At 38.2% G+C, this 21,912-nt stretch overlaps 1 protein-coding gene across 1 annotated transcript in view; it reads left to right on the top strand.

Annotated features, from left to right (window-relative positions):
- The first annotated feature begins 344 nt into the window (after positions 1–344).
- Positions 345–21,912, top strand: part of LOC128991017 (MOB kinase activator-like 2) — a 102,285-nt gene continuing 80,717 nt past the window's right edge. The window contains exon 1 of the mRNA XM_054413724.1: positions 345–498. Within this exon, the coding sequence (XP_054269699.1) occupies positions 494–498 (5 nt within the window). The 5' untranslated portion in view covers positions 345–493. The remainder of the gene's footprint in view (positions 499–21,912) is intronic.

Genomic DNA, 21,912 nt, shown 5'->3' with positions numbered 1-21,912 from the left:
TGTGCATACCTTCAATTTGTAACATAAATCATGAAAATCGGTCGGGTAGAAGAGCCAAACCATAGATAAAACCATAAAACTTATCTATGGTGTTATCTATGGTTTTATTTATGGCCAAACGAACTCGGAAAAGAAAAGCCTTTTTTAAATATATAAGAAATGAATAAGCTCTTTAATTTTAAAATGGTGGTGAATAATATTATTGTCGTCTTGTATAGTTAACGGAGATCACTCAAAATAACATATGGAAGACAAAAAACTACATATAGTATGGAATATAAGTAGACGTATTTAGATAGGTTAAGTTGATACAAAAGGCATTGGGGTTGTAAGGAAGAGGAAGAAAAACGCCATGACAGTTTTTATGTGTTTGGTGAAATAATGGTGAAACAGTGATTCAATATTTATTAATTTATCGGTGCGGAGGAGATAATTAACATCTTTCAAGCTGGATAAGCTACCAGAGTATCTCCGCGAAACCGTGGACTGGTTTATGGGGTAAGTACATGTCTAATAAGTTTTATTTGGTGTCAAGTATGGTTGCAATGACAGTTCTGTTTTGATTTTACTGTCACCTTCTAGGCCTATCTCTTCATGACCTAGTACGAAACTTATTTAAGTATCTAAATTTTATTGTTTTATTGTTAATTTGCTTGTTTGCTGTGTTTTTATGATTGTTTTTGGATAGAATTTTAATTGTGTCGGAAAGTTGTGTAATGTTCAGGTTGTCATCACTACCTACGTTGCCTGATAGGCCTACAGTATTTTAACGGTTGAAATGTTGATTAGCCTGATAACTTAATCATCATAATTACATAATGCCCCAGTGCTTTCATTGGCTTAATTATATGCCTAGGCTATGCCTGTATTGTGTCATTTATCATATTTTCCCTTCATCTAACCTACATGAACACAAAAGATTGTACAAATTAGCCTAAGTACCATACGTTTAATGTGGAGGACATAAATTAGTTAGGACACAGAGAAGTAAGTTATGGAACTGAGGATAGGCCTACACTCCATGGTAGCGTAAACAAAAGTGGTGTATAGCACTAAGTACGCCTAGTGCTGGTGTCTAGGGCCCCGCTCTGCCCCCTCACCCTCTTGTACAACGCCAATGTAGGAGGAAGAGCTGAAAGTGCACGGTTGTCCCATAAGCTTGTTTCCTCTTTTATCATTATTTCTCTGTGGTAAGGATTAAAAGTAGGTAGCAAATTTGATATGATAGAAACCACCCTTGAATTGTCATTTTTCGATAAGTTAATGGAGCTGTCCACCGTGACTTCAAGGGGAAAACCCTCTAACCGCTCATCTATTAAACAGACCCCATGACCTTCCACAATAGCAATATAAATTTACTCACCTGTTGTTAAGTGTAAACTTAACACAGAATTTTATCAGGGTAAATTTCTAGATTACTAACTTACTTACAGCCACATGAGATTTTTAACCCTCCCAGTGTTACTTGACGAAAATTCGACAAGCAGCACACTTTGTGTAGTGTTACTTGTCGATTTTTCGACACGCAGACATCGTTTACGGCGAAGGCTCTATGACTGACTGAATCGGATTGAACTGGATCGAGTTAGGTATCGTTCTTTCCGTAATATTCTAAGCTTTCTGCAGAGGTCTGTCTCTAAGCGCTATTCATTTTAGTTCCGAAAATATTGTAGCAGACAGCTGACGCTGCTGACGTGCGTGTATTTGTAAACAGCTAGGTTACCCTCGGACCGATGACTGATGTGTTTTATTACGTTTATCATTGTTTTAGTGTTAAAAATCAATAGTAGTGATATACGTGGTGCATTATAAGAAGATTTAAGTGGTTTTGAAGTGCTGGTTGATGATCCTGAAGAAGTAGGTAGTGATATTGATGTAAATTATCAGCCAGATTCCTAGCTATGGTTAGGCTATGCATTCTTAGCTAAACGCTATGTACTGAAATCAGTTTTTTGCCCATAACTTATTTATTTGCAAATCTACTTCCTTATATTACTATATATTTGTAATCCTCATAAAATTTAGAACAAAGTGGCTATTTTCAAATATTTATAGGCCTATAATTTATACAATTTCATTGAGCGCAAACTTATTTTTTTTTTGAAAAATTTCGAAATTATATTTTTTTTACCTAAAAAAATTTTTTTTTTTTAAATGTTCCTTATGTTTTATATATAATATTGAAGCCCATGATTTTCCAAACAAAATGGTATATAGAACATTAGAATTAACATTGTTTTAAGCTTCTCAGATTCGTTTTAATAAAACCTTGCAAATGCGCCAAAAATAGGTGGACATTAAGGCCTAAACTATGGACACTTGGAGGGTTAAGTAGGCCTAAGTTACCTAATTTTGACCAAAATAGGCCTAAGTTTACTTAAAATAAGACCTATTTAAAATGCATACTTAGTACAACTAAAATAAATGGGGGAAAACCATATTTAACCCTATCTAACACCCTTACCATCTACCGGTACGGGACCGGTGGGAATCAGGGTTTTTGGGTGGGGGAAAAGACGAGCCTAGAGGGAAATTTTGTTTAGTTTTTAAAAAGGCCTAAAACACGTACTAGGCCTAATGCACTCACCTAAAAACCGGTACTAACTTGATTTGTTCAAACCTAATCTAACCTAACTAAACTTCTAACCACTAGGCCTAAGTGAACTTAGCAAATTCCTTTTTATGTCAGAAAAGGTATCTTAGGATGGTAGGTCGTTCTTTAAATGTTGATTCGGGGTTTGAAGTTAAGTTTAAGTTAGATTAGGAAGGTAAAGTAATGAACTGAGTTGTTAGTTTATGTAGGCCTAATCTCCAGACTTTTTTTGTCTAATTAAAACACTGGGTAAGTAAGACACTGCAAAATACTAGGCTATTTCAAAAATACTTGCATTTTGGAAATGCAAGACCTCCTGCTGACCAATGACCAATGATCCATCCTAACATGCCTAACTTAAATAAGGACTAGGTGTAAGTGATCAGTCAGCCCATTTATATCCCTGTGATGCGACCAAATTTTCTTTAAAGGAAACATTAATGAATCACGTAAAAAGGGTTTCTACAGTCAATGATTTTATTCAACGATAGGCTAAACTTATTTTTAAATCTTTCCAACATTTCTCAACTTGCTTCACTTCACTCCACTTATGTTAGCAGTCAGTGAAGTGACCCCATTGTTGATTGACAGATCTCCAAAATATGTAGGCTAATATTTGATCTGCTAGAAATATTCATTTGCGTTAAAAAATTATGGTATACTAGGATTTAGGAGATCTAGCCTAAATAACACTTTAAAATAAGATATCATGATTTAAAATTTGTGTGAAGGTAGGCCTACATGTATTCAATAAATACCTTGTAGGCTAGTAGGCTTCTGTCTCTTCGAATGAATGCTCTCACGGTTACACCAGAAAAATAACGTTCAGAAAAATAACGTTTTGGAATTGAACAAACATTCCTAACCACATTTCTCACATTTTACTACATTGCTGAGAATACTATGTTCTACCTCATTTTCATTTATTAGGCCTATTCCTATACTATCAAGACTTAACATGTAGAAATTTCGTGGCCCAGTCACTTATCTGGCGTCGTTCTTGATGAAGACAATGGGCAAGATAAACATAGTCAGGGCACTGAGCCGTTCTTTCGTCGTCATTCCTCCCTCTCTGGGTGGTACCGGTATTTTAACACGAGCCTTTTAGTAATATCTAAGTAATATTTATTGTAAAAGATAAATAACATGTAAATGCATAATATATAATTTTTGAATGTCAGGAGAATAATCTATAGTTAATTAATACGCTACATGAAACTTTGTCGGTTGAACTCCTCCGCCATTTCTTAACCGATTTTATTCTTTGACGTCTTATTGGAAAGAGCGTGTCGCGTATATTTGCAATCTGGCCTTACATTTTTGAAAAAGTCCCTTGGGCTCTGCAAGTTCCCATGTTATCCTTATGAAGAACATAATTGTTTACATTTTGATCAGCTGTATAATTTAATTGCTGTTATTTATTTTTAAATTCAATGAAACACTTTTTTAAGTACATTTTACTATTTGACTTTGTGTAAACATAACCCCCAAGACGGATCGTGTTACTAAGTGGTTGTATCTTAAATTTGTGTATTTATCGTTGTTTTGTGTTGCTATGACGGGTCGTGTTAGCATGATTATAACTTAAATTTGTGCATTTATCTTTGTTTTGTGTAGCTATAATTTGTTTATTTTGTAGTTTTTTCTTTTAAATGCCTCCGACACGACGACAACGAAACATAGGCCCACGTAATCGTGATAACGCAGCTACAGAACACTGGCGCCCAGGTTTATCAATAACGAAGATAAACATTGTCTGAGTTACACACTGGTAATCTTTGAGTTTACTCTTTTAAACTCATTGTAAATATGACTGTTATTCTTTTTAAAATAACTCCTGTAATACTTTGTAATTGCTCGAATTCGAGCAACATGTACACTAGTATAAACTTAATATGTTGAGGCAAATAAGTTGCGGTAAAAATGGGGAGATAATTAATGATTGGAACAGCCTTGACTTTTCCGGTTGGTTGTATCCATATCCACTAGAGTGTACTTTGTATAGTTCTTTGTGTCAAACATCGCAAATGTAAACAGTTTCATCTGTCAAACATGGCAAATGGAAACATGAAATCTATTTTTTTTTGTAAAAAAACACACATTTTCCTTTAATAATAGAGACGGAAAAAACAATAGGCCTACCTACAGTTGTGATCTTGACGTAATTCTACATAACCTAATAGCATTTTAAGGTTTAAAATCTTCTGTGGTCATAATCTAGGAATTTACCAACACTAGCTTGAAGAGTCTGATACAGGCCTAGGACTGCCCATTGTATCCTATCAAACTAATACAGTACCGGTAAGCTAAGACCTAGACCTAGGGTACATTTAGGTATCGCTGCAGCAGAAAATGATTTGCTGAGGAGAATTTGTAACAATTGGATTTGTCTCAATTTAAATTTATCATATCTAGTCTGTTTTAGGCCTGGCGCACACAGGTGACTTTTGAGTCTTGCAACAGTTGATCGACCAAAATGTTCAGCATTGTTTTAAATAGGAGTGCACACACTAAGGAAAGAGTCGAGGGACAGTCGCACAACTGTTGTTCCCGGACCTAATTTGCCAGAGACAGCTCTGCGACTCAATTGACGCAGGACTGTCGCTCTAGGCATGGTTTCCATTAAGGGGGCAATAGTAGTAGTCATTTTGGGGGTTCTAGGACAGAGGAGGGAGGAGTGTAGACCACGTGGGTTGAGGTAGGTAACCTCACTTTGCCTAACCTAACCTAACCTTACAGGCAGAGACTGATCCTCTGATTTGGACGACTTTACAGAAACGACAACAACTTTTGAATCTCATTTTATATAGGACCACCAATAGGTTCTCAACTGCACAAAAATGGCGCCGATTGCATCATTCGGTGCTCATGTTTTCACTAGAGGATTTGTATGAAGATGCAGTATTTCGATCTCAATGTATACTGACACGCCATTTGAAACTCACGTTCTAGGACAGAGGAGGGAGGAGTGTAGACCACGTGGGTTGAGGTAGGTCGGGAAGGGAGGTGTGTCCATGACGTCACAAACAGAGGATGATCTTACAGACAGAGACTGATCCTCTGATTTGGATGACAATTTTTTTTTGTGTAGATATAAAGAACGTTAAATCAGTTCTCATTTGGCATACTTGTCGTACAATAGGATCTCACGGCTGAGATCGAAAACGACAACAGCTTTTGAATCTCATTTTATATAGGACCACCAATAGGTTCTCAACTGCACAAAAATGACGCCGATTGCAACGTTAAATCAGTTCTCATTTGGTATACTTGTCGTATAATAGGATCTCACGGTTGAGATCGAAAACGACAACAGCTTTTGAATCTCATTTTATATAGGACCACCAATAGGTTCTCAACTGCACAAAAATGGCGTCGATTGCATCATTCGGTGCTCATGTTTTCACTAGAGGATTTGTATGAAGATGCAGTATTTCGATCTCAATGTATACTGACACGCCATTTGAAACTCATTGTTTTCATGTTGATTTTTACGTGTCTTCTGAGTGACTCAGCACGTGGTTCCGACCACGCCAATCCTTCGGAGGCGAAAAAATATTTTTTTGTGTTTTTCAGTTATTTTGCGTATTTTATTTCTGTTATATTAGTTTATTGTTGTAAACTCGATCTGACCATGGCTTTTGGGTATCAAAGCAAGTTTTTCATTGACACCGTTGTTGTAGTTTCTAATCATGACGTCTGTCAAAACGTTGTTGTACCTGCATGGGAGATACAATTTTCTTAGATTGCCACAAGGGTCTTCTTCGACAGTAGCAGTTACCGAGGGACCGTATCTCGTCACGACTCGCTGCAACTCCACTATTCTGTAGGGATGCTCATGTCGCAGCTCTTCGATTTTAGTGTATTTGGGTGCTTGGCACGCATTAAGCAAATCTACCAATTGCGCCATGTCTCTCACTTATATAAATGTGCAGTTACATCACCTTGATTATGTTCCTTGATATGTCGTAGGCAAACGCGTTTTCAGAGACTACGATGACATATGCGGTAGTGCCTGAATCGGCCGATGGTGATGCGATTGCGTTTGTGAAATCGAATTCTATTTGAATGTCACTTCTAGAACGGTCTGTATTCATCGGATGAAGATGTGTGTCGACAACACACAGTGGGTAGTGTGAAATAAACTCGCTTGGGTCAATGATCATTGAGCTGTCATCGAAATTCACCTTACGATATCTCATGAATTGCTCGTAAATCACTCTCCAACGTCCCTCGAGGATTGCAGCGTTTTGTAGTTCTTGAGGGTAACGTTGACCATTTATTTTAACTGCAAAGTTTTTTATATTTTCGCTGTCAAATTGCGCTGGGTTCTTTTTCTGATCATTCGTGCGGTTAGTTTGAAAGCACATGATTACGAATCTAGGGTTGTATACGTTTCTATAAACGTTTGTAATGTCGAATGTGTACGTAGATCCGAACACACCCTTTTTGTCAATACATTGCCACTGATAATAGTTGTAGACCAACTCGTCTTTTTCACTAAGTTTTGTTAGACCATCGATTAGTTGGATTTTGCTAGTTGACGTATATTCCACTATGGGAACTCTGAGAACGAAGGAAGTGATTTTCACTTTGCCATCCTCAGGTTCGGTAGCTGCGGTACCGGTTCCTTTCCAATGGTATAGAGCATCGTTATCTTCAGCTCTTGTGAATACAATCTCGAATCCACCTTTGTACATGGGGTATCGCATGTGGTCAAAGAACCCTAACCCGAGATGCGCTAAGGTTCCAATCGCTTCGAACTTGCCACCACCAAGCGAGTATCTTGATGCGAACCCACAGTTTTGCAAAGCGGGTTTCATCGATTGAGGATAGTTTAGAATACTTTTGATAGTGCTTGTAATTCCCGGATGATCGACCACATCGATTGTTGTGTTGTGTTTTTTCAGTTCGATTCTTGTAAATAGGTATGGTATGAAATTGTCAATAAGGGCTATAGTGGCAGTCGCATCATATGCTTTACCATCGGATTTTTTTACTACCTCACCGCAGATGTGATATTGAATTGCCGAGTCGTAAAACGTGTCTCCGTGATCGAGTTTGAAGATTGTGTAATTGTTTGGTGTGTTGAAATTCAACTCGGATATCGGCATAACAGCTCGGTACTCGCTTTTCACCACTCCGGTGGAGAAACGTTCGTACAGTGCTTCCATTGTCTACAATGACTTAATAACACAGAAGAACAAAAAAAATATAAGCTAATTATTTTTATTTATTTTTTAATTACATGGTATATATATATATAGGCTTACTCATCGAACTCCTCTTCCATGTAAGCTTTGTGATCATCCAAAAACTGTTGTGAAACGATCTGGAATTTTTTAATGTATTCCCAATCGACTTTGTTTGCGTAGTCATGTATGAACGACTCGGAAAGTATTTGGTGCTTGCTGACAGCAAACCACGCATGCTCAAAGTTTGGTGCCATCTCACGAAGGAAGCTCTCACTGAATTTTTGCCTCTTCAGAATAGGACCCCAGTCAACACGATGAAAGTAAATACGTAGCATATCGATGGAGAAATCATAGTGAACTGACAACAGGTCCCAGTTGAGGTACCTATCGAACTTCATAACGAGCTCGTCGGTGAGTACACCGTTCGGTGCCTTCGGTTCGCGGGACAAGATTCGCCAAGCGTTGTCCATGCTGTTCACTTATATATACCCATTTTTTCTACAGGGATATGAACACGCGGATGTACCTAAACCCATCCCTAGTTTACGTTTCAACCACATCGCACCCGTGGTCGCGAGGGCTACGCTCCTCTCGTTAAGGTCCGCGTCGCTAGACGTCACTCTATCCCACGCCGCTTTCTGTAACGCTTTATCTGCGACCCATCTGTCTTCGGGCTTCCGGTGGTCTCTGTACCATATGTCGTGCTGTTTACACGCATCGTCTAAAGGGTTCACACCCTTGTCACCACGACCTAATCGTTCAGCGAGCTTCGTGCCTGGACCGCAGAAGTTGTACGTATCGAATTTCCAGTTACGCGGGGCGTGTAGTTCTACAGGTAATTTGTTGATGATGTCGTTCAACAATCCCGAGCCTTCTATCGCGCGTTCAGGCAAGGCTGACAAACATCGTACTACGTATTTGACCCCGTTCGGTTGGTCAATCAGTTCTTGCATACGGTCGGATATGAATTTAACAACAGATAGTTTTTCGTTGTGAAAGTTGTTGTTGCCTGCAACCTCCTCTGCGTGAATAAAATTCAGACGGTTGATGAGCTCGTTGAGGTCTTTGATGTAGCGATATTCAACCGGACCGTCATGGTAGCGTTTTAAACCGGATCCCGTCAATAGATCCCTCTCCATATCTTGTTCAATCGGATCGGTCGGTTTGATAACTTCGTCCCAAATAGGTTTTATCATTTTCCGCCATTTTTGTCCTGAACTAGATTTTGGACGTCGTGTAGTAGGGTCATTTTTCTGGAAGATAGAGTTTGTCATCAAAAGCATATCTTTATATGTCTGCCAATCGTTTGATGTGTATTCATTAGACTGCACAAACCCTTTCTTCGTTAAAAGTTTCCAAAGTCCTTCAGTACCTTTAAATCGTTTGTTGTTTACAATAATATCATCATAATCAAACCCAATCGGTTCAGAACCGATTTTTAGTTGCTCATCTATCTCATCGAAATAAATGCCGAATTGAGAGTCACTAGCTCGTGGTAGATATTTAGCTCCGACCACTCCGAGATAAACGACCTTGGTATCCATCAACTGTTTTAATGATTGATCCGCAACTACTTCCATTTTTTCATCTTCATCATCATCGTATTGAGTGGAACCGATATAACCAACTCGGTCTGGTGTACTAGAGACTGATGGTCTAAAGTTGCGTTTCATTAGCTGGTTGTATTTTTGTTTTTTCAGCATTTCTTTTGTTTTTTTCTCCAGTACCTCATCCTTTTCTTTTTTCTCTTTAATCGCTTTGGTGATAGCCTCGTACTTTTTCTCCCTTACACGTTGTTCCTCCATTTCCCTAACATGTATTTCTCCGAACTGGTTTTGCAGAGTGGTTTGCAGTTGCTCCAGTTGTCTAGCTTTTTCAACTGTCAGAGGTTCATCTCGCGTTTTACTTGTTACTCGTGTTGGGGGTTTTGTGATGTCTTGTATTGCATGTGTATTGGGATGGGAGTTTGTAATCTCCTCTAGTTTCTTAGCTCGTTCTTTCTTTTCCTCATGTTCCGCTGTCCGAAATTTTTTGACGAGATTCTTTTCTAGAATCTCAAGTCGCTTAGCTTCTTTTGCATCCATTGTGCACTTAGTAACACATAAACACAACGTAAGATTCACATCGTTATTCCAACATGTACATGTGAAACGTTTATTGATTGTAGAAACGCTCTTTACATAAATATGACGTTTATTTAGTGTAGAAACGCTTTCGATAAAAATATAACGTTTATTTAACGCAGAAACGCTCTTTAATTTGAAATATCGTTTTTTAGCATAAACACTATCATTTAGTGTAAATACGCTCTTACGTATAAAATATCGTTAATGTAACAAAATACACGTATTTGATGCAAAAATGTTTTTATTAGGGATATAGCGTTTCCTTAAACATACATCTATATTTACCTAGATGCGTTTTTTTAGTAGTGTCTATTGACATAAAACCGTGAGGTTCCGCCCAACACTTTTTACACATGCCTACAAACTCTTGGTATATCATATCGGATCCAACGAAGTCGTTGTATATCTTTTGTGTATAGTGTTTGTTCTGTGTGAATATACACAAAAGATTAACGTTATTCCTTATTACTTGCATGTCTACCCGCCCGTAGCTCTGACTCAAATAAATGCAAGATACCTGTTTATGACGCCCTCGTATGAAATAGTCTTTTATTTTTGTTTGTTCTTCTAAAAGACAATCGTCAAACACCACCAAAGAGTTGGACTTACATTCGTCTAGAGGTATCAAGTCACTACAGTTTGAGTAAAAGTATGCAATAGTTGTGCCGAGTGTGTGCTCTACTTTTTCATAGTGTTTACGTAGCTGTGTGTATGCTGGCTGATCAATGGATCGGCTGAACACATAAAGGTTTTTGAACTTTACACCCTTAACGTTATAGATAAAATTGAGCAATAGGTTTGTTTTTCCACACCCTGATGAACCGACTATAAGACATCTTAATGGGTGTGGTAATAGATTATTTATGGATCCTTCTTCGATGCAGTAAACATTGATATCCATTTTAGGACTTATATAAATCTAAAACTATTACACATTCAACGTTTTCGTTTTGAAGCAAGCGATTGTTTTGATCTCGGAGAGTGATGTCGATTCGGTTGATCGTTTGTAAGCCATTCCTCAGAGGAACGTACAACTTCTCCGTTGGCACTTCATATATCTTGTAGCCATGTGCTACATTCAGGAAGAACGTGTACAACAGTTCTGCTTCCACATGCTTGTGTCTGTTCACATCGTGGTTGATGTAACTGTGCTCTACGATGTTGCAGTGTACCTCTATGGCGTCTACAGCCCTGAAATTGGGTGCGTTTGGCGCAACCAGAAGCGTATTGGCATCGTAAAACGATTCCTGCTCGGTTAATGGTTTCTCTCCAGGACTTGAGAATCCGAGGAATGAAGCCACCTTTTCGTCGAGATAAAATTTCAATGGACTTGTTATTGCAATACGATCATTTTCCCTTTTGATTGAAAATTGGTTGGTAGGTACGTTAAGTTTCAATGCAGTAATATATTCGTTGATTTTTTCATTTAGTTTTTCAATAGTCCAATATCCCCTTGAGATCGTAAATGACGTCGAGATCAGATAAATATCGCTGTCCCAAAAATATATGTTACCCGGTTCTAACACGTTGTTTATGTAGTTCTCCGACATAAAGCTAACTAGAGCTAGTCGGCACTTGCTACCATCACTGAGGCGGATAGGGTGCTCTGGATGGAATGTCATTTGGCATCCTTTGCCCCGGATTTTCACTAGCGGCATCTTTGTCACTTATATCATAACCATTTTGTGCTCTCTTTAAATTTATAATGTCATCGTGTATATTAACCAATATCGTGTTAAGGTTTGTCTGGAATGTAACCAGTTTTTCATTTAACTCGTTTAGTTCTTTCCTTACGATCACGTCATAAAGATCTTTTGATCTGCTGACTTTTCCTATTCTTCGATGTCCGTTTAAATTTACCACCTCAGGGTTCGAAACATCGAATGTTTTTGTTAGTCTATCCACCGTTGATTTGACAGTATCCAATTGATATTTGTTTACAACATCATGTTTATCAATTGCATTGGAGACGCTAACCAAACGTTTGCTTTTAAAACCAATGAAATTATCCTTGATGTTCATCGTAGATTCTATTTTACCAAGTCTATTGTTTAATGCTACATGGCTCGAATCGTCGTTAGGTGTTCTCATCATTTTCTTCATTTCCGAAAGACCTGATTTGACAAGATCTCTAATTTCAGACTTTGTTTGTGATTCGATTTGTTGACGAATTGAGCTTTGGTAGTCCACCTCGTCCCCGAATCTATTGAACACGAATCTTCCGCTGCCACCACCAACTCCATACATATTTATCATCCCGTATAGCTCTTATGATATCATCCCAAGGCTCATCACTAGAGTTTCGTCGTAGAACCTCCAAACACAAATGACCACAGATAGGTGGATCATTATACTCTTGAACAGCAATGTCATTATAGAAGAGATCGTTTGAACCTAAATAGTCTATTAGTTCTAGTGGTGGGGGTGCGTTTCCAAACGAATCGAAATAGAACTTTTTGTTTTTGTATTTAACATAACAAGTCCAATGGGTTCCAGAAGAATCGATATTACCCAGATTCAAGATTCCACATTCAAACTCCATAGGGGCTTCGGGTAATATCTGTCTCATAAACACTCCTCGAAAGCCACGGATGCCTAATTGGTTAGCATAAAGCTCTATTTCTCCCAGTGACATAGGTTCAAACGATCTTACGGGTTTTTTAAAAGAGAGTCCAGCTTGTTGTTGATGCATCGCTTAAGGCCGGCTCCCTTGGGGTCTTTTTCAATTATTGAATCTAGCTCGTTATCGATCAGGTTTTTCAACCACGGCACGAATCGGTTCTTGAGAATCGGTGCCACCTGATGTCGTATCAATGGAGATATGAAACGTTTTCCATATGGCACCTTTGATTCAACCATTTCCAACATCTCTTTCAAAAGACCGCCCTCTTTGTTTTTCAAAAGCTGGTCGTAGCTCACAGCCAGACGTAGACCGGTTTTGTTCCGGATAGCTTTTTCAACAGCCTTGTGTTGTGCTTCGTTAAGCAGTATATGATCCGCTCCACGTGAGAGGCTATCATTAGTTAAACCAATTATAGCAGTTCTACGCTTTTTAAATGCGATGCGTAGCTTACGCTTCTGACCGTCGGACAAGTGAATTCTGTGTCTGTGCAGTTCACTCATTTTTAAGTGTTTCCCACTTATATAAGAGCCAATGGAAATCTACTGTATGAAATGCAAAAGGAAAACCACGTCTCAAGACAGTGGGGAGTATGTCAAAACCGTTAACAACAAATGGCGTTTAAATACGACATGCAATATTTGCGGTCAGCGTAAAGGCGCCTTCGTCAAAGTTCCTAAGCCCAGTATGGCCGCCAAGGAAGTACATAGACCAGTGATCAAGCACTTTCCTCGACGACGTATTGTTACCCTAGGTATAGTAGACGATCTGTGGGCCGCAGATCTGGTTGTCATGAGAAAGTATGCCAGTGAGAATGATGGCTATAATTATATGTTGAATGTGATTGATACCTTTTCAAAATTCGCCTGGTCAGAGCCGTTGATGACCAAACGGGGTGCAGAAGTAGCGGAATCGTTTATGCTCATATTGAAGCGAGCAATTGACGTCAACGGTCACACCGCTCCCAGACTGTTACACACCGATAAGGGCAAAGAATTTCTTAACCGTGATTTTAAGTCAGTTTTGCAATCGTACAACATAAAAATGTATCATACTGAAAATGAGGAAAAGAGTGCAATCATTGAGAGGTTCAATCGTACGTTGAATGAAAAAATGAAAGTCATATTCGAGACTCGAAATTATTTTCGGTGGTTAGACATAGTTCAAGACTTGTTACATCAGTACAACAATAGTGTCCATCGTACAATTTGTATGAAACCTGCAGAGGTTACTAAGGCGGACGTACCTAGATTGCTTGAGAGGTTCTCCAATATTCCTCATACACCTAGAAAAATAAAATTTCAACTAGGAGACAGAGTGAGGATTGTGGCAAAAAAAGATACGTTTGCCGATAAATACAGTCGCAATTGGACTAGAGAGATATTTACCATATCCAAAGTGCAAGACACCTTTCCAATAACCTATAGAATCAAAGATAAAAGTGGTGAAGAAATAATTGGATCTTTTTATGAGAAAGAGCTACAAAAAACCTTGTGCACACCAGGGCAATAAAATAACAACAGTGTAAAACACAAAAAAAATATATTTTACAGGAATAGTTTTTTTTTACATTTTTTATGTACATTCAGTAGGAATTCTTCTATGTCCCCAGGGTAGCGTCCTTATTCCGTCTCGAAGAACACACCGTTTGTCGTCCTTTGGCGAAAGTGATTTCTTGAATTGTGTCATACTATAAACATCGTGCAGGTGGCTTCGGATGCTGTTGATTTGTCTGTACACATCTTCGAGAGTCTTCAAACATCTGCGATAGTCATCTATTGTGATTTCATTTTCCACCACTGATTTCTTGATTCCTTTAGCCTTTTTAGATGTTTTTATACAATTCAAACCTTCCTCTACGTCAGTGGCATACATTTTTGACTTCAGACCAACGTATTCAACCATGATCAGACCTTCCAGCTCATCTTTCATTTTTCCGAGAACCTTTTTGTTTACTCGAGGCATACCAAAAGGGTTGGCACTTTGATATGCACTCGTGTCGAACTCGTCAATCATTTCTTTCATGTCCATGTACCAGTCTTCTGTATATATGATGTAAATCAGTGAGTCGGTATCAGTATAGGCGAGTATGACCCGATCACCATATCTGCTCTTCATCACTTGATAGTGGAAACGGTATATAAGGGTTTTCGACACATCTAGAATAGCCGCCCCCACGTAAATCGGTTTGTTGAAAAGAAGTGATGTTTTGGTCATGTGCACAGCTGCAAGATGGTCCGTAAATATTTTCCTACTCTTGAATGTAGGTTTGGCAATGAATTTATCCGCCTGTCGTTCGTCGGTTACCAGACGAACGTCCACTCTATTCCGAAGGTTTTCCATAGTTTTCCCAAATACCGCGTTATTCATAAGCTTGTAGAAGTCAATTTCGAATTTATTCTTTGCTTTGGTCCTCATGTTAGTGTTTAAATCGATGTATGGTTTCATCCACGGTTTTTGAGAAAACTCAAGAACCCGATGTATATTTTTTAGTTTCATTCTGAGGTTCAGATACTGTTTTAAATTTCTGTAGTGTACAACGTATCTAGATCGGTCGTACAAAGTGGTGACCAGTTTGGATATTTTTGACCCAGGTGGAATCATGTGGTGAGGTGCGAGTGGAAAGTCTGCATGGTGGTCATGAATTTCTTCGGGATACTCGAGGTCAACTTCGAGAATGTAGCCGGTGGCTGCGTCATCACTGATGTCTAAAACATTTATTTCAGTATCTTTTCGCCATCTAAAGTCACCGAATGGCATTGCCTGCGACATAGCCCAAGCATATAGGTTATTCGCATCTAAGTACACCAGGTAGCTAGGTTCTTTGTTCTCATCGAAGCCTTGACTCATATACTTGTTGTTGGCTCGAGCTTGTCTCAAGCAACACTGCGAAACACCTCCACGAATTCCTTTTTCAACCATTAGAATCATATCGAGGTCGGTTAGTAACTGGAGCTCTACATCAGTGAGTTTCAGCATCGCCGACCAGGCTAATCCGGGAGCTGTGAAGTACCATGCTGGATCGAGACTATATGTTTGAAGGCAAACGTCTCTGAAGTTGTCCATAACATCTGCCAACTGGAGGACGTCAATCTTGTTGTAAAACAATGTGTACTCTCTCATATCTTTGATGTTGAACTCATTCCAAACCTTTTGAGCATGCTCATAATCTGATTCTGATACATCACACTTATTTAATTTGTTTTTGAAATCATGAAGTTCCGGCAGAGTTGTCATATCATATTTTGTTATGTTATCCATAAAGTCATAGGGATAAACTCCTTTTCTTGTTACCAACTCTATCTGTGATGATCTGACAAATCTCTTTGTATGCTCCAACTGATCTGTAGTTAAATTGTTAATCAATTGGTCTAAACTTGCACTTAAAAACTTAAAAGAGTCCAAGAATCTCAGTTCCAACCCTCCCCTAACTTGAACGGTGAATGATATATATCGCTCATCATTTTGGGGAATCACTTTGAGTTTCTCACCTTGTCGTCCTATTTCTTTGATGAACTGATGTATGTCATAGCCAGAAAGGTTGTGCAAGAAAACAGGAATAAATTTGGGCTTAGTAAACAATAAGTTACATTTGGAATGGGCAGGGCCTCGATACAAACCGGTGAGGTGGTCGTGATCCCTCACTTTGTCGGTTTCATTGAGAGGTTCCTGGCAGATGTGACAGGTTACCGCTTCTTTATGTCTACGTATCTCTTCTTCCTCCAGTGGTTTCATTGGAATGATCTTTTCGTAGATTTGTTTTATCTCTACGGCCTCCTTTTTCAACACCTCGACAAACTTTCGTCCAGCATCTTCCCCGAAATATGTCGTTGGAGGCTTTTCACTGCCAGAGATATAGTAACAGAAACTTATAGCTTCGTGTTTCTGATAGCTGTATGTGTACGATCTCTTAGCACCGTTTTCATCAACTCCCGATGGTTCACAAGTAGAAATCGGGAGGAGCATGCTCTCCAGATCGGCATAAATGACATAAGGAACTTTCATTGATTTATTGTGTTCCGTAAATCTTATTTTGTCATTTTTTCCAGCGGTAGGGAGCTTTATTTTTAAGGGATCATGTCTAGAGCAGTCCTCCATATGTGTCTTCAAATTGTCTTCGTTATGAAAGTGCTGAAGACAACGTCTGCATATATAGCATTTTCCTTTATGTTTTGTAGCTTGACTGCGAACTAAACGAGATAGGTTTTTGATTAGACAGTAGTGTGAGTTCGTTCCATCTTTAACCAACAACAGGTCTACATGCACGGGCTTTTCTTCATCTGTTACACACAAGGGAAAAACATCACTATTTTCTTCAAGACCGTATACATTGATCGATAATCCTGCACGCTTTTCGAATTTTTTTACATCAGTCAGTTTGACTGGAAAATCTATCCCATCAAATAACTTGAGAAATCCATCTACGTAAGCAGTGTAGCTGTCGATCCGCTCCGGGTGTACGTTTGAAGGGTGGAGTGCTGCTAGACAACACCACATGAAACAACGCTGATCATTGTTTTTTATGTTTACAACAGCACGTTTCAAGCGAATTTTTTCTGGCAGGGCTATGTAACTAGACCCTTTCAAAGGCTTAAGTCGGTTGATATGTAAAAAAAGACATTCAATCGTTTTCATGTTCCAATTGGAGCCTTTGTGATTAAAACTTTCCATCTCAGTCAATAGTTTTTGTTTTGCCTCATTTAACAAATCTGATAGATTAGAATCTTCGTAAATGATGATGTTTTTCGTTTTGAATTCAAAATCAGATTCGACTTTTTCCGTAATCCCTTTAGCGAACTTTGCCTTAAGGATAAGTTGGATTTTCAATGAAGTTCCCTCATCACGAACCTTTTCAATTATAAGTTTTTTGGAATCTTCGATAAAAGTTTCAACACTTTTGTAACCATTTACTTTGACATTATTGATCTCAAACGTCTTCATTCGACCTCTGAACGCCGTTTTAGATTGGATGATTTCAAGATTAGGTGGTGGCGGAGGCTTACGTGGGACTTGCACTATGATGGATGGCTGAACTATGATGGATGGTTGAACTATGACGGATGGTTGGTTTAGTTGCTGTTTTTGTATCCACGCCGCTTGATGAGCTCTACTCCCAGTATGACGGGCCCAGTTTTTCCTAGTAATACTGAGGTGACATACATCACAGAATTTTAATGTTTTTGTATCGACTCTCCTGACAGGTAGAACCTGCACGACATCCGAAACATCTTCTTCCTGCTCTTGAATGTCCATCATCTCACTAGCACCTTGTAGTTGTTCCGAAATATCCAACTCACTATGTTGGGCTCGACGACGCTTCGGTGATGTAGGACGGGTCTCGTTATCGCTGTCGTTGTCAGTAGGAAACGACCGCTTGGTAGCACTTTGAACAACCGGTGACACATGATGTTCTCCGTCAGAGACCGAGGCAACATCCAAACGGTGTTCTTCCCTAGCACCTTGTTGTTCCTCAATATCGTCTTTATAACGTTGGAACCAACGACGCTTCGGTGGTGTAGGAAGGCTGTCGTCATCACTCTCGTTGTCACTAGGAAACGATCGCTTCGTAGCACTGACACTAGCCATCACCGCAAATCCTCGTCACACTTATAAATGGTTGAAAACTTACTTTTCACGCACTACACAATTTCAAAGACTCGAAAAATAGCACCTCTCACAACCACCTCTCAGAGAAGACTGACGCAAGACCGCGCGGGCTGTTGCACAATCGTCGAAACACATGACCATATATGGTAATGTTCTCGAACGTTCCAAGATGATCACGTGACCTATCACGTGGCATTTCCTTTTATGGTAATGTTTCTAGAACATTCCATGATCACATGATCCCAAGACAAGTGACGTCACTAAACATGGAACGACTCAACTCAAAAGACACGTACAAATCAACATGAAAACAATGAGTTTCAAATGGCGTGTCAGTATACATTGAGATCGAAATACTGCATCTTCATACAAATCCTCTAGTGAAAACATGAGCACCGAATGATGCAATCGGCGCCATTTTTGTGCAGTTGAGAACCTATTGGTGGTCCTATATAAAATGAGATTCAAAAGCTGTCGTCGTTTTCGATCTCAACCATGAGATCCTATTATACGACAAGTATACCAAATGAGAACTGATTTAACGTTCTTTATATCTACACAAAAAAAAATTGTCATCCAAATCAGAGGATCAGTCTCTGTCTGTAAGGTTAGGTTAGGTTAGGCAAAGTGAGGTTACCTACCTCAACCCACGTGGTCTACACTCCTCCCTCCTCTGTCCTAGAACCCCCAAAATGACTACTACTGGCAATGTACCCAAAAAATTTAATTTTTGAAAAAAAAACTATTTTATTTATATATTATTTTGTTTCTTAAACAATTTAGTAACAAGAGTATCAAGCATTGGTTTTGTATTTTTAATATTCAAAATGTGTTTTTTAGATTAAATTTCATAAACGCACACAGCTGGCTTTTCTGCTTCAGGCGCCTATTAAAAACAAAAAACAAAAAAAAAATTTTTTTCTTAAACTATTTAGGAACAAGTATCAACCATTGGTTTTGTATTTTTAATATTGGAAATAGTTTTTTTGATTAAATATCATAAGCGTAGACAGCTGGTTTTTCTGTTTCAGAGGCCTATTGGAAGCAAAGTGTTTTTGCGATTTCCCACATATTTCTTTTTTAGTGTTTTCCATCACGTTTTACAACATAACTTTTTAATTTTTTTAGCTAGAGAAGTCAAATTTTGTACATATGTTCTTCAATATATTGTGCACAAACAGTAGCATGGAAATTTACATAGACTATTGTTAACCATACTCCTTACGTATAAAAAAAAAACAATGAAATTTTGTCAAAAAATTAAAAAAAATGTCCCTTATCTGTTGTTAATAGCATATCAAAAGCCATGCTACAGTTTGTGAGGCTATTTATTAGCTTTGAAACAAAGTTTAAAAAATTGGAATACAAAAGGATTGCTATACAAAAGGAGTTATGATTTAAAACGTAAACTCATGTTTTTTTTTTTTTTTTAATCCCCCCCTTTGCCCGAAAGAGAAAGGGGGGAGGGTTCATAGGCCTACAATATTTTCTTCTTAGTTTTACACTAGAATACATTTTAATCAATAAAAAAAAATCAGGCCATTTATAAAGAAAAAGTATTTTAGAGTACATTGTCCCCTTAAACAAGGCAAGACACGCACACATACGACTAGTGTCGCTCAGTCTCAGTCGGCTTCTCGTGGGAACTGTCACTTGTGTTTGCTCTCTTGATTAGTTGTGTAAAGTTCGTTTGGAAAAGCCGACATTTTAGTGCATGTTGAGGACGTCGAACAATAAATTGATGAAGTTGAGAAGAGGCCAGGCCGTCTTTATATTGAAAGACCATTCATTAATTGTTAAGAAGTTATGGGAGATGGTATCCTTGGGAGTTACAAAAGATTGGAATAATCCAATCCTCTTTTTTTTCACGTTCGCAACTTCAATTACAGAGGAGGCCTACATACTATTTTTGTGTTATTGAAATCCGTACTGTAATGTCTGACTTGCGTCTTAAACGATTGCCTGTGTGTGCACTCCTGCACAACTGTCGCTAGACTTCAGAAACTCAGAGTGAGTTGCGCAACAGTCCCCAAAATCAATTGGGCAACTGTTGCTAGACTCAAAGTCACCTGTGTGTGCCTGGCCTTAGGTGAAATAAGTTTAAATAGTGACTTAACTTAGCAGCATGCATTATAAACTTCAAGACTTTTAAGAAGGTTAGTAAGATGCTCATCCAAACTATTAATCTCACACTAAACCTTATATACAATTATTTTACAAAATTTCCTTGGAGATTGTATTATAAGTGAACAATTTAACTCTAGTACTGTACATTGCACACAGAAAATGTACTTGCCTTTTTCAAGCTAGACCTAGCCTAAGGCCTAATCTGCTTTGTTAGGTAGCTAGCTAGGCCTCTTCTAACAAAATGTCTTGAATATCGCTAATCCAGTACTAAACTAGTTTATCAAAACACGTTTAGCCATGGTCTCCACTAATACAAGGTCGCGGCAAAACAAATGTGGCAACGTCGCAGACTTGGCCAGGTACAGCTGTTGTTGCACTAATTCATCTGCGCAACGTTTATGTAAACACGTTTGTTACTACTGTCATTACCATTGCAATAGGCCGGCCAGTGTGACATCGCCACACACTGATGCCACGGCCTTGTTTTAGAGGAGGCAAAGGCTTAGTCCCTGTTTGCTAATTTACTGCTAAATCCACAATTATGGAAAAAGCGAACTGGTCTAGTGGTAAAGTGCTAGACTTCAGTCCTTGAGGTCCCGGGTTTAAATCCTGCCAAATCTTCAATGAATCTATCTATATGTTAATAGGCAAGCATGTTTCTTTAAAACCTTTTTTCTCAGCTCGCGTGCATCCCAGGGAAAATCCACGCATACTGTTAGAAAGCATTTTCCTGTAGGTGTGCAGAATCCCTTTATAAATTAAAATAGGCTCAAAGATAAGCACAAAAAATGAATTTGAAATTAACAAAAAAATAACATTGGCTTTACGGGTTGCCATGCTGGTAACAAAATAACGAAATAAACAAAAAATCAAAACAAATATAAGAAACTCCAATCACATGTTTTATTTACAGTGTGGGGTGTAAAGTAGAGAAGTCTGTACAGTGCAATTGGATTTTTTTAGCTAGAAGCGTTTAAGGTGTGGTGGAGTATCTTTGAAGATGAACCTTTTTAGTGCTATCATGTGTTCATTACGTGTTACATTTTGAGGTTAGGCCTAAATCAAAACAAACAAACTGGCATAATATATTCATGGAATTTGAAATATACTTAGGGTACTATACTTTAATGAATAAATTGTTAGTTAATTATTACCTTCAAATTAATTGATGGTTGGTTTGAAAATATTTAATTTACCATTATCAGATATTAAAGTATTGAATCTACTTGCAAAATTAATGTCTGATCATTATATTAATAGAATAATGTAGTTGCTGTGACTAGGATACATATGATAAACTGTTGGAATTTAATGATGATTTACAAATTGGAAAACGTTGTACGATAGGCCAAGGAAGCAAGATTCAAGTTTGGTTTATAAAATGCAGTACCGGTAGCCTAAATACTGAATGTTTTCTAATAAATTAGACAATAACATAATTATACTAAATTAATTAATTTGATCTTAAATGAAATTTCTTTTGTAAGTAATAAAACATTGTCCCTAATTGACAACATGCCGGTTTGTTTGTTTTGATTTGACCTCAAAAATTGACATGTGAACATTGAACACATGATCACATCATCGATGTTAGGTTATATACATCGATGGATCACACTCACTACAGCCTACAACCAAAGAGGT

The sequence above is a fragment of the Macrosteles quadrilineatus genome, unplaced genomic scaffold (assembly GCF_028750875.1).
Source record: "Macrosteles quadrilineatus isolate MER2022 unplaced genomic scaffold, UCM_ALF_1.0 Scaffold_3__2_contigs__length_128488019, whole genome shotgun sequence".
Lineage (NCBI taxonomy): Eukaryota > Metazoa > Arthropoda > Insecta > Hemiptera > Cicadellidae > Macrosteles > Macrosteles quadrilineatus.
Note: the sequence above shows the minus strand (reverse complement) of the source record. Positions and strands in the feature narration are given on the sequence as shown.